This window comes from Nelumbo nucifera, chromosome 4 (genome assembly GCF_055504915.1).
Source record: "Nelumbo nucifera cultivar China Antique chromosome 4, China Antique-T2T, whole genome shotgun sequence".
NCBI classification, from domain to species: Eukaryota; Viridiplantae; Streptophyta; class Magnoliopsida; order Proteales; family Nelumbonaceae; genus Nelumbo; species Nelumbo nucifera.
The window spans coordinates 55,357,317-55,371,473 of record NC_142652.1 but is presented as its reverse complement, the minus strand read 5'-3'; the positions used below and the strand labels follow the sequence as shown (position 1 = coordinate 55,371,473).

The following is a 14,157-nucleotide window of genomic DNA, read 5'->3' as shown; positions in this document are numbered from 1 at the left end:
ATATATATATATGTTATTTATTTATAAATATATTATTTATATTGCATTTTTGTAAACGGAGTTGTTGACAGCACTGGCTTCTACCAAGAGACAGGTATAAGTTATCAACTCTTCAAGGTTTCAACAAGTTGTTTGGCATGAACCATAAGTGAAGAATGTATAATACCTTAGCCCGTGGGTGCTCATTGGTTGTTCTAGCCATGACAAAAGAATGAATGTCGCGCAGTTGCTTAGCAAGCTTGCTGTGTAAATTAGTTCCAGTGCTTGGTAGTGCCCACACCATGTTGCATATATAGATGTAGGAGGTGTTTGGTACATTGGCATTGCATTATCGTTGCATTTTGGATTGATCAATACAAATTTATGAGACAATTTTTTCTATTTGAAATGTTTTGAAAATATTTTGAGTTGATTAATACAAATTGTTATTTCTACCTAAAATGCCAAATTTGATATTTCTCACACACATGCATTTTTTTTAATTGAAATGACACATATATAATGTGACGACACATTCTTGCAAATTTGTATTGATCAATCCAAAATTCAAGGTAACGCAATGCCACTATACCAAACACCCACTACTTCATAACCAAATATTAGAATCATGCCAATAATAATAAAGAGAACATTATAGATTAATAAATAAATAGCTCATAGGTTTTAGATTAATCTCATGAAAGTGAGACCTAGAGAAGGAACATCTTTTGAATCATCCAACACAATCTCATCAAAGTTATTCCTAACCTCTATTTTCACATTTTCATCATTCTGTGAATATAAATTTATAGAAGGAAATTTAGATCAAAGAACTAACTTGATGGCAAATCCTCATCAGCAAAAAGAACATATAATTCTGGGATGGGATTAGACTTATAGAAAAGCTTAAGCCTGTCTTCTAGGAAATCCTCCCCAAATACTTGAGATATGGGTGTAACTAGTGTAAGAGAAGGATGAAGAAGACCAATGATGTGAATGGCTTTCATTAGATTAAAATATTAAAAAACAAGTATTTATACTACAAAGTATTTAAATTGTACTCAAATTATGCCTAATACAATCCTAACAGAATTATATTAGGCATAATTTGATAAAGGGATCTTGTCTTCTATCAACAATTGCCTTGCTATCTTGAACATTCGCATGTTCATTATTATTTCCAATCTTCCCTGTGAACTCAATGGCCAAGCAACAACATTGAGTTTTCCATGTAACAATTGAAAACAAGCACAAGTCATGCCTTTAGTAAGAATATCAGTCATCAATCATCAGAAGATCTTGTATCTATCTACCTATCTATTTATGTAAAAAACCACTCCAAACTGAAGAAAACCTTTTACCAAAGAAGAAGGCTTGATTGGGCACCATTTTCTTTGAAAAATCTTTGCCTATTTATGTAAAAGAATCTCTATTGAATCCCAAGCACTATAGCTAAATGAGTTCCAGACCACTTCTTCTCCCTTCCTCTAAAAATAGACCCAACTCAAGCTTTAAGAGGAGGAGAAAACCTGGGGGGACTTTTGAGAGAACTTTGGGTGCGGATATGAAGAGGGGAGATCTTAGAAGCACTCCCAACCTCTGTAAAACTTTTATTCGCGAAAAACCCCTAGATATCTGAGCCTTAAACTTCAAAACCACCATCTATGTTTTAGATCTGTAAATTTCTCAAAATCCCCAAGGATTCATCCATATCAAACCTCTATTGGGCCCATTCAACTACTCTTTTGATAAGTTCGATTGTTTGAATATCGCTGTAAAGGTTACATACAAGAAGTAAGCCTCTCAACCTATTTGTAACTCGAGTTTGTGCTTTCTATGTTGGTTGAAGTTCTGAGACATTGGAGAATCATTGTTCTCGAATTCTTCTAGACAGATAATAAAGCCAGAGAGGCGAGGGTCTTAGGGAAGTCAGTACCTAAGACATAGTAACATCACCTCAAAATCGGTCTTAGGATAAGTTGAGAGAATGTTTTTTCAAATTTCATAAATTCCAACAACTATTTCTATTGTTTTTCGCATGAAATAGAGCATAGACAACTCCCATATTAAGCTACTACAGCAACTTGGAGAGAGGGGTGCCTAAGACCTTTCCTCTCCCAATCATTCCAGATTTAGAATCTCTCAGTTGTGTGTCTTTTCATATAGAGGACGTAATCACTATCAAAGACATAAATCAACTTTTCAAATCTAAAAATGAGGGCCTATTTCCTCTAAAAAATGGGTGGTGACTCTATTTATTTGAGTCGGTCATGAGCTTCCTAGATCTCACAACACGGTTACAGAGACCTATTCCCAGAAGTTGAATGTTGATAGGGCTTACAAACTAAGGAATTATGTCAATAATGATAGGGGAGAAACCTTTGGCTATTTATTTCTCTGTGCTGAAATCTCTTTGGAAGGAGATTGACTTGATGGAGATTGTTGTGTGGGGATGTAGTAGAGGTGCTGAGACTCAAAGGAAATTAGAGGAGAGAAACTAGGTCTTTGAGTTCCTCACTAGACTCAATCCCTAGTATGATATTGTCAGACAGAATATTCTGGAAAAAGATGAAGTTACCTTTGCCCCAAGCCTATGCAATGGTTAGTAGTGAGGAAAGTTGGAGATAGGTGCAGGTTACAGAGGTATTAATGAATCATTTTGCAAATGCTGGGACAAAGCCGATGGATGGTACTAAGAAGAAATATGTGGTATGTGAGTATGACAAGAAACGCACAAAGGATACATGTTAGAAACTACATTAAAAAATTATACCTCCTAGATTCAAGAATAACTACAATGGTAAGAAGAGCGGGGCTAGGAGTAGTGGCAATGCCAATGTAGCCACCACTTCTTAGGTTGAAAAGGGTTATGGTGATGAGAATCAATGGGGGAATAGCTTGTAGCTATTAGAGCAGAGCATGAAAAGTATGGATAACTCATTATCCACTTAAAGCCTACTAATGTAGCCAGTGCATTTTCAAGAGATGACTCTACATCTGCATATGCCCATTCAGGTATTTGTGCTACTATGAATCATGCTTCTATCTCATGTAATCGTAGGATTCCTTGAATAATTGATTATAGTGCCTCTAACCATATGGCTAGTGTGTTCCATTTATTTCCTACTTACCAGCTTTTATCTAATTGAGATAAGATTGCCTTTGCTAATGGCTCCCTTGCTCCTATCTTTGGTAAGGGAAACATCAGAGCTTCGGATACCCTCACCTAATCCTCAGTTCTTCATGTTCCTAAACTAAATACTAACTTGCTTTCAGTTAGTAATTTGACAAAATCCTTGAACTATAGTGTGACATTTTTTCTTTATTATGTTTTTAAGACATGAAATCTCATAAGGTGATTTGGAGTAGCCATGAGGTGAACGGAATATACCTATTGGATATGTCTGGACACAGTCAAGTATCACCTCAAAGAGCAACTTTTGGTTCAAATGTGTCAGAGTCAATCAATTGTATTATGTTATGTCATCATCATTAGGGTCTTATCTATTTTTCTTCGTTGAGTCTTTTGTTTCAAACATTGTTTAATGAAACTAAAGTGTCAAGTCTACATTGTAAGTGGTTGTTTAAAAATGGAACAAGAATGAAGAAAAAATGAGAGAAGGTATGTTTTGAAAATTTAAACATACCTTAACGAAAATCAAATTTCCAAAACTTTAGGGGTACTTTAAGTAGGGTTTCAAACCTTATGGGTACTTTAAAATAATTGTCAGAAAGTTTAAAGGTATTTAAGTAATTTTCCCTTTTATTTAAGTAATGGAATACCGATAGGGGTGCAAATGGATCAGATCATGGTCTAATCCGATTTGAAGTCCGATCCTTTTTTTGTTGGATTTTAATATCCCCATTTTGGATTTTTGGATATGATTTGATAAGATAATAGGATTTGATTAAAATTAATCAAATTCGGATTTGTGTGTGTTATTTATTTATAGATATGTTATTTATATTGCATTTTTGTAAAATTTTTTATATTATTTATTTTTTATAAAAAACATGTTTATATATAATGAAAATGGTTGGAAAAATACTTGTATTTTTTGTTTTTTATTTAAATGGTTATATTTTCTTTTTCTTCTAATAATTTATTATTTTTTTAAATTAAATTAAATCAAATCATATTCGGATATCCAACATCTTTATTGGATTTGAATTTGAATCAACATTTGTGAGATCTGATCGGATCTTCGAATAGAACCACGTCAAATTCGGATATACCCATATTCGAATATGACTGGTGCCTTCACAAAACGCACCCCACATAAGCATCTCATCATGCATTGAAAACATTTTCAATACTTGTTATGGGGAGATGTTTCCGAGATCAGCTTTAGTCGGTGCAATGCCCATTTGAGACACCATTGGAACAACCTTTACAACCTTTTGCATTGGGAATATCTCTATACCTATGTACTTTATTTCATGAGGAGATATTCCCAATGCAAGGCCATAAATGCTATTGGAATGGTCCTTGCACCAACTCAAGCCGAGTTTAAAGTTTGGGATAAATAGATTGTACTCCCCTAAAAAATCTGAAATTACAGCCACTCCCTGATCTACTAATAGCTTTCTATAAACCGTATCCTACCCGTGCGTTTGGCATTAATCCACGATCAAAATTCAATTCTATCCGGAGTTAAAGAATAGTTGAAACACGGTTGGTACGTACTGTACAGAGAATATCTCCGTAACTATGTACTTGGGGGAGATATTCGCAATGGAAAGCCATAAAAGCTATTCGAAGATGGAAGCCGAGTTCGGTTGTTTGGTACACGGTTGGTACGTACTGTGTGGGGCGCTTACGCCAATTCGGCTGTTTGGTACCACTACCTGTCTATCAAGAGACCGGATCTGCTTCACTCAGGGCGCTTCACACGCGCCTCACGCACATATGTACGGTGGATGTGCATGTGAGGCGCCCTGTGTGAGGAGCAGATCCCGTCCTCTACCACATGCTAAAAGCCTACAAAATCACCCTACTTGTTTTTCAAACTCTAACAAGTCTGAAGTTGAAGAAGGAGCGGTATTGTTGCAGATAAACCAAAAAAGAAGGTAGAGGTGGTATTGGTAGCTACCCACAGTAAAAGAGTTAGGTAGACCAGATCCTCCAGGTCTCCATCGACAACCATCTTTTTCTAATTTTATATTTCTTATATAAATAATAATTATGTCCCTCTCTCGTTAGCTGGAGAAAGAAAACAAATTCTCTCCTTTGAATCTCTTCCCACCATTTCAGAAATCTAGGGATTCTAGGTGGATCAGACTCAGTCCAGAGATGGAGTTGTTACAGTCTCCTACGGTGGAGATAGTAGGCATTGCCGTCGCTCTTGCCGCCGTTGCTGCTGCTGCTTATATTTATTCTAACAAGAAACCCAGGGGTATAAGCTTCATTACTTGTCAATTTCGTTTGACCAAATTGTTTCGTTTTCTTTTCTACTTAAATTGGTCGAAGAGTAATTATAACGTTTTGATCTAGTCATAGTTGGTTCGTTACCGGGTTATTTAGATTTTGAGATGAGCTTCTTTCTTTAAAGTGCTGCAGTTTCCTCATGGTGTAATCATCACTAGTTCCTCCACTTTTGTTATGACAATCAAGTAACGATAGTTGCGTTTTCTCGACTCTTTCACTATATGGTTCATTGCCCATGTTTTATTGCAAATACTAAAGGAGTTGTATTTCTATTTTTATCTTTCTGCAATTATATCTGTATGGGGTCAATTACTCCTCAAGTTTAGCAGAGTTCATTTCATATCTCATTCTCTAGGAAAATCCTCCATCTCTCCAGGAGAAAAAAAACAATAAGAATAGATCTCCGTGTTTTTACTTTATTAACCTTTTCTATTAATAGGTTTTCGATCGTTATCTTACTTCTTGAAAGTTAAATGATAATTGGTTCTTGTGAAGATGCAGTGACTCAACATCCCAGGCTTCCGTGATCCAATAAATATTGACCACTTCATCCATGCTTTCACGCTTTTAAAATGTGAAGATTAAGTTTCCCTAAAGGCTATAGCATGGATGACTTAGCCATGTCCTGATTGACCATGTCTGTCTAGAACTTCAGTGTTTCTAAAGCAGAAGTCTACAGTCTTATATCTTACTGATCATTGATTTAGGTCTTTTTAGCTCTTGATAACAAAATAAATGACAGATAGTTGCTTCTATGATAATGAGTTTCATAGATATTGAAAATTGGGTATATCTGTGTAACTTAAATGCAATAGTTTGGAAACGAAATTACATTTCTCTGGGTGGGAGAATAACTTTGATCAAATCTACCTTAGCTAAACTTCCCATCTATTATATGTCGGTTTTTAGGATGCCCCGAGTTATTGTGAGAATTTGAAAAGCTTATGAGAGTTTTTTTGTGGGAACCCGGGGAAGGGAAGGAGGATCATTTTCTTAGTTGGGAGAAGGTGATGAAGTTGAAGGCAGAGGGGGGGCTGGGGATTGGGAATGTTTTTTTTCTTTTTGTTTTGTTTTTGTTTTGATCAACATAAATTAAGTTTTATTTTATAAAATAGTAAAAGTGGTGCTTAGTACAATATCAGTACAGAACTGTCAAACCCTTTCCTCAAACCTAAGTTACATAGAAGCCCAGAACAAAAGTTGTCTTGTATCTTCTTGTTTAGCTAGGAAATCAGCAAACCCATTTAAACTCTGCTCATATGTCCTTTGCGACCTATTGCATTCCTTACTGCATGTTTAAGAGTTCAAGGGGTGTGCCTGTTTGCATTTACCCAAGATATAACTACTTTTGAGTCCCCTTCCACCACAATTGATCTGAAGCCCAACTGTTTAGCTAATCTGAGCCCCTGCAGTAAGGCCAATAATTCAACTTTTAAAGATTTTTCCATGCCAATCGGTCCTGAATATAAGGCCAATATATTCCTTTCTGATTTTCTTTTCATCCCTCCTATTCCTGCCATGCCTGTATTCCCAAGGGAGCTCCCATCAAAATTCAGCTTAACTTTGTTACCTTTTGGAGGCTTCCTCTCCAGTCTCCATTAATATTCTATGTTTAACTCTTGAAGAGTGTCCTACCTCAGTCCAGGCCCGTAGAATGTCAGTGATAGAAAAGTTTTGGAAGCAGTCCAATGACTTTACCTACAAAGCTATCGTTAGTTTTATTCTATCAATCAAACCCTCCAAAGATTTGCTTTATTCAGTGAAAATCCTACTATTCCTTTCTTCCAATACAACCCAGAAAATTGCTGCTTTGGTGGCCTTCCATAGCACTTTCCCTATTTTCTTAGATTGTCTCAAGAAGTTGGGATTGAAAATGCCCACCACTTCCTAAGGGGGATCCACTTGCAATCAAAAAGAGAGCAGAAATTCAGAAAAACATCCAAATTTTATGCACAACAGGACAATAGATTAATAAATGAGACAGGATCTCACCATTGCCGCTATTCAAGAAGCAAATATGAGGAGAAAGGCAAACATGAGGCCTTCTTCTCTGCAGCATATCACAAATATGTACCTTACCAAGGAAAATTTCCTAGCAAAAGGCTTGAATTTTACGAGGGATAGGCTTACACCAAACTCTTTCACTAGGAAGTCCACCCCTTGAGCTGTAGATGAGGCAAGGGATTTGTAAAAAGAAGAGAAAGCGAAGAGGCCATCTGGGGAAGGCAACCAAAATCTAGAGTCCTCAAGGGAAGGGTCCAGATAGACTTGCCTTAGAGTGTCTAGTAGGTGAGCCAAGGAAGAACATTCGTTTTCTCTTAACCCTCTTTTGAATCCCAAATTCCAGTCCAACCCTTATGGAGAGACACAACAAAGAGATCGGGGTCTTCAAGTGGAGTTTCACCCACCCATAAATCTTTCCAGAAACAAAATCTGTCAACCCTTCCCACATAAAACCTGGTGGAGTTAAGAAAGATTGGGTACACATCATGAATTGCTTTCCATGGGGAAGCCGAAGAAGAATGAGGGTCTATTTTCACGTCCCAACCATTGCCTTCCAGCCCATGAATGCTTACAATTACCTTGTGCCACAACCTATCCCTCTCAAAAGGGAATCTCCATAACCATTTACCTAGGGATTGGGAATGTTAGAATGAAAAACTTGGCCTTATTGAGTAAATGGCTGTGGAGATTCCTGACTTTGACACAAAGTGGTATCAAGTATTCATGGGCTGTCAAATAATGGATGGGATGCTGGTTGTCTTCATAGAGCTACTTTGGCTACTCCTTGGAAAGCCATCCACGACTTTCTTCCTGTTTTCCTTGCCATATAGGTATGGACCCTTAATCTTGTTGGGGTCTTCACTTGTAAGGCTTTTCCTACTAAGAAAATATGGCATTCTCCCATTCCTCCTAGAGTCTGTGCTTTCTGCTGGTGCTTGTCCCCCAACTGGTGTAGCCTATGCAAGCCAAATGGTGAGACTGCATTTTATCTCTTAATCTCCTACTCCTTTGTTGGCTTTATGAGGGATTTGTTTGCTTCACTTTTTGGTTGTAGTTGGCTCCTTCCTGTTAGCTTGGAAGGGTTGTTTAGCCATTCTGTTTGCAGTTGTACAAATAGGAGGGGCAGATTGATGTGGAAATGTACAAGGGTAGTAGTGGTTTGGACAGTCTAGGAGGAAAGAAATTCTAGAGTATTTGGGGAAGAAGTATTGATAGAGGTCATAACCCTAAGAGTGGTACATTGGGTCAAGACCTTGGATCTTTTCTCAGATTTTAAGGTTGATGATTTTTTCAGAGCTTGGGGGGCTATAGCTGCCTCTTCTTCTAGACTGGTCACCTCTGCCTTGTGGTTGGCTGAAACTGAATTTTGATGGGAGTTGTGTGGGCAATCCAGGCCCCTTTGGAATTGGAGGTAATCAGGGATGAGAAGGAAATATATGTTCTCTATTCTCAGGTCCAATTGAGCAAGGTGATGTGGCAACAACTGAATTCTTGGCAGCTGTTTTTGGTGTTGAGAAAGCCAGAGAGTTGGGTTTTGAAAGGTTAGTTATTGAAGGTGACTCCAAAATAGTTGTGGACTGGCTAAATTACCTTTTATCTTGTTGTATTAGCTAATTGGTTCTGTAGAAAAATGTCTAGATGATACCTCTTATAGGTAGCTTAGACCTCCAAAACAGGGATATCTTGGTGCTTTCCGTGTATAGTTATGGTGTGTGCTTCCTTTCTTATAATTATGCTAGCTCATATAATTTTGCTTATCTCATATAACTATGGTGTGTTTGTGTGCTGAAAGGCATGGTATGTTCTTTCTTTCCTTTATGTCTTTAGAAATTGATGTCAGTGTCTTTATCATCTTAGATTTGTAATTTTGGGCTCATTTACCTGGCTTTTCTATTAGCTCATCCCCTCTACACCTGCTTTCTTTAACACTGAGCCTTGGGGAACTAAAAGTTGCTAGTATGCAACATGGCTAACAAGTGATGTATGCTTATAGATTGTTTAGACCCTGAGAACTTTAAGGAATTTAAGCTTGTTCAGCGTACTCAGCTCAGCCACAATGTTGCTAAGTTTCGATTTGCTCTTCCTACACCTACTTCAGTGTTGGGCCTTCCAATTGGACAGCATATAAGTTGCAGGTTCGTTGCCTTGGTCTTGTCTCAGGTTTATTCAATTCACCGTATTTGAATTTATATCGGATTTTTAAAGGATCATCAAAACAGTTGGGCTCAATGAGTGTTGGTCCAAATCTTCTCATCTGTGGCACTTTAATAGGCATGGTTGAGGTCTGACGTTGGATTTCCATTCTGAATATTTAATATTATCTCAAACAGGGGTAGGGATGGCCAAGGTGAAGAAGTTATCAAGCCATACACCCCAACTACTCTGGATTCAGATCTTGGACACTTTGAACTAGTTATAAAGGTGCTCATCTGAAACCCCAGGAGTCAATTTTATTATTTTCTTGCTTGTTCTTTTGCCCCAACTGATTTTTGTGTTCTTTCTTGCATTTGGCTTTTGCACATGAGTAGATGTATCCACAAGGAAGGATGTCCCACCATTTCCGAGAGATGCGTGTGGGTGATTATCTGGCTGTGAAGGGACCTAAGGTATATACTCTTGCCTTTCAAGATGTTTTTTTTTTTAATCAGCAACAGAAGCATTTAATTAATTAAAATTTACACAAATATACAATGTAGAAGAATCCCCCCCCCCCCCCCCCCCCCCCCCCCCCCAAAAAAAAAAAAAAAAAAACAGCTAGCTCAATAGAGCATAGCAACTGTTATCTCCCTCGAAACAAAATATTGCAATTCAGCCCAAATATCTTGGTTTCTATTAACCCCTTCGATAGCTAGCATATCAGCTATTCCATTTGCCACTTTATTAACCCATTGGACCTTAATTTGTAGATTCCTAATCAACACTTGAATTTCCTCATCAGATTTCTCTGTATGCCCAAATAGCCTTTTCCTCATTCAGTAACCAACTTATTACCAATTTTGAATCACCCTCTATAATTTGATTAGACACATTCATTTCCACAGCCTTCTGCACTCCAAACATAGCTGCCATAATTTCAGTTCTTATCGAACCTCCAATACTCATTGGACCTGAAAACATTGCAACTGCATTTCCCTTCTCATTTTTGAACACCCCCTATTCCGCAAGGCTCTGAATTTCCAATGCTGCTGCCGTCAAAGTTCAATTTTAAGAAGCCCCTTCTTGGTCTCGTCCCTACACATTCCTCCCTCCTCTTTTTTGAAGACGGCCCTGCTACCCCAGCCCAAATTCTTAACCCTAGAGAATGGTTAAAACAGCCTTCAAAGTTTTCAGCCACAAAGCTGCCCTATAAGTGGAATTCAAAGATTTCCTCTTTACTTTCTTTCCTTGTCATTGAAAGTATTCCTTTCCTATCATAAAGTCCGCACCACTACTATTTGCACATCTCCACATAATTCTTCCCCTTCTTTTTGGCCATCTAAAAATTATTGGTGAGAACAAGTTAGCCACACAAGTAGGATTATTCCACCTGTACCCAAAAAGAGAAAAGAGCCTTTGTCAAATACTAAGAGCAACTGGACAGGAGATTATTAAGTGTAAACAAGACTCACCATTATTGTTTCATTGCTCACTAGTATGGGGCATTATACCAGTTAGGCCTCCTTTTTTGCAACAAGTCACAAGTGGTGACATTTTCATAAAAGAACTTCCCAATAGAGAACTCCAATTTTAGGAGGCATAGGCTTGCATCAAACCTGTTCAATTGGGAAGGGTTGCATATCCTGGGAAGAGGGAAATAAGGATTTGAAAAAAGAGGTACATGAGAAATGGGGTAAGGGGAGAATCTCTGGATTCCATCCAAATATGACCATCTTCTTTTCCAGGCTCAAGGTAAATTCCGTCCAAAATACCTAACAGATTAGAGATTGATTATAGTTCAGAATCTCTGGATTTCTCCTAAAACTCATATTCCAATCAAACCCTTTAGAGAATTTGAAAGCACAATAAACTCCGCAATAGGCTTACCCTTAAAAGAAGAAAGAGAGAACAATGAAGGAAAAAAAAAACCTTCAGAGGTGATTTTCCCACCCACCAATCCTCTGAAAACTTAATTTTACTACCAGAATAAGCATCATAACTTAGAAAGTTAGAGAACAGAGGAAGGATTCCATGAATTAATTTCCAAGGAGAAGCAAGAGTAGCTCTAGGAGAGAGCCCAATATCCTATTCCATTTCCTTTCAGCCAATGAATGCTAACCTCCACCTTGTGCCACTGTTTTTCTTTTTTCAATTGGCAATTTCCAAAGCCATTTTCCTAGCAAAGCCACATTCTTCTTTTCCAAGTTCCCAATCCCCAACCTACCATGCTCTTTCTTTCCTTCTATGCACCCTTGCCTTTCGAGATGGATTACATGCCAAGTTTACTGTATTTTCCTTTTTCTGTCATGTTACTCTGCAAAATCTAGATTGTCCTCTTACATAAATTAGTGATGGAAAATAAGGTTAAACTATTGTGATTCAAACTATGCTTCTTCACCTGGTAAAAGCCTCATTTGGGTGAGGCTGATTTGTTTTCTTTAGTAAATTGGACTTGTTGACTCTGACTAGTAATAGCTTCGTAGGTGTTTGGCACCGGAGCATTTCACAAACGTTCCATTTTTGCTAATGTGTTATTCATGCCACATCAGCAAATAAATGGAATCGGTAAGAAAATCGCATTTTGGTAGTCTGTTTTTCAAAAATATGTTTTTGCAATGATTAGCTCTGGGATTCAGGAAAGGAGGAATCTAGGAGTTACAATGATGCCAAATGTTGAGATGGATGAGTAGGAAAAGCTAGAAATGATAGGATTAGAAATGATCAAATTTGTAGGAATCTAGGAGTTAGCCCCTATAGGTGATAAAATGAGGCAAAGTAGTCTAAGATGGTTTGGTTGTGTGCAGAAAGGCCATTTTCAGAACTAGTAAAAAGAAGCAAGCGCATGGCAGAACATGATTCATGTAGCTGATCCCATATAGTTGGGACATGTTTTTGTTGAGTTGAGTCTGTTTCTACAAGCCCTCTTTAGCTTAATTGAAACTCACAATCTTTACAAACCATGTACTTAGAGTCTTAGACAGTTAGGCCAGACAATAACCCAATTATAGTCGGTATTTTGAAGCATTGACTGGTTTATCGACAAGTCAGTTGAGGAACAGACCAACTGCATCAATCACTAATTGGTTGATACTCATGATGTGGTTTCCTAGGACAGCTAAGCATGAACTAGCTCGACTAGTCAACCTAGTCAACCACAAGTTCATTTTAAAAGCTTTGTTTGTTTGTCACTCTGATTGTTTGATATAGAATATATTTACATTATGTTGCATTCATGCTGTTGCTTTAAATATTTGTGATGGGACATGATTTGATGATGGTGTCTAAAATAGAATAAAGGGAGGCAGCAGAGAAGTTCTTTCAAGTTTTCTTTTTTTTTTTCCCAATTAGTGGTGTGTTGGTGTGGAGTTGCCACAAAGGCACAAACAAAGGACATATTGAATGGTCAAGGTTATACTATTTCTTTGGAAAACAAAGACTGTGATTCCCTATCCTAGTCCATCCAGCCTAACTTTAATGTTCAATATCATTCTTTTCTTGCATAGTTGTGGTTTTATTAACTTATTTCTGGGATTGCATAGTTGTAGTTTCTTTTTATTGACTAATATATGCTTAGGCACTAATTAATCATTGCATTGGCCAGAGAGGACAAAACAACTAGTCATTGCTTCAGTGCATTGATAACGCTGAGTACAGCTTCCCATTTAAACTTGGCATGTTCTATTTTGAACAGGTTTTGTATGAGAAGAAGAAAAGAATGGTGCCATAAAATCAAATACCTTGTTTATACTTAATGATCATTCACTGTCACCAATGTGAATAAATAACAACTTAGACATGTAATTAAACCATACAATCTTTTCAGATTTCTATTCTCAATAGAAGCTGATCTAGACCATGATATTTTTGAAGCCTCAATACATACCCTGCAGATCCTCATACTTTAGGAGATTAACCCATTTTGAGTGATTTAGGAACATTATTGTTGAAGCAATTTCTATTGTACCAGAAAGGTATGGTACCTGAAAAGCTTTTACAAATCAGAAATCCACTTAAACTTGAATGAATACAAGTTGATTGGCTACCAATTGGATGACACTGGTTGATTTGTTATCAGTTTTTTAGGTAAAATACCATTTCAGTGTCATTTTTGGACTCTATTGAAGATTGGATTATTAAAATAACTACTGTCATAGTGATGAACTCATGCTGGGTGGCTATTTTATGTTTTTGTGCATCTAGGGACGTTTCAAGTATCAACCTGGCCAAGTTAGAGCTTTTGGGATGCTTGCTGGAGGCTCTGGCATTACTCCTATGTTCCAGGTATGTAAGTGGTCTATTTTCTTGCCGAGTACATTTTCCACTATTTGTTGAGGTTAATCTTTCTTTCTGTTTCTGACTGCAAATTAGGTTGCTAGAGCTATCCTAGAAAACCCAAAAGACAGAACTAAGGTACATCTTATATACGCCAATGTCACGCTTGAGGACATTCTTTTGAAGGTAAGGTCCTCTCTCTCTCTCTTTATACACGAACACATACACTTAACACAACACAAATGGATGTCATTTCTCTGAGCATCATGACCACCTTTACCTATTCTAGAATATTACTTAGGAACAAGGAATAAACTTTAGACAGATTTGACAATGAA

At 37.4% G+C, this 14,157-nt stretch overlaps 1 protein-coding gene across 2 annotated transcripts in view; it reads left to right on the top strand.

Moving 5' to 3' along the window:
• Positions 1-4,979: 4,979 nt before the first annotated feature.
• CBR (NADH:cytochrome B5 reductase 1) overlaps positions 4,980-14,157 on the top strand; it is a 36,038-nt gene continuing 26,860 nt past the window's right edge. Inside the window, exons 1-7 of one of the 2 annotated variants that reach the window (XM_010276618.3) lie at positions 4,980-5,108; positions 5,234-5,375; positions 9,405-9,546; positions 9,742-9,832; positions 9,940-10,017; positions 13,748-13,828; positions 13,916-14,005. In XM_010276618.3, coding sequence (XP_010274920.1) covers positions 5,273-5,375; positions 9,405-9,546; positions 9,742-9,832; positions 9,940-10,017; positions 13,748-13,828; positions 13,916-14,005 — 585 coding nt within the window. In that variant the 5' untranslated portion in view covers positions 4,980-5,108; positions 5,234-5,272. Of the gene's footprint in view, positions 5,109-5,164; positions 5,376-9,404; positions 9,547-9,741; positions 9,833-9,939; positions 10,018-13,747; positions 13,829-13,915; positions 14,006-14,157 lie in introns of those variants that run through there. The other variant, XM_010276617.2, reaches the window with a different exon arrangement.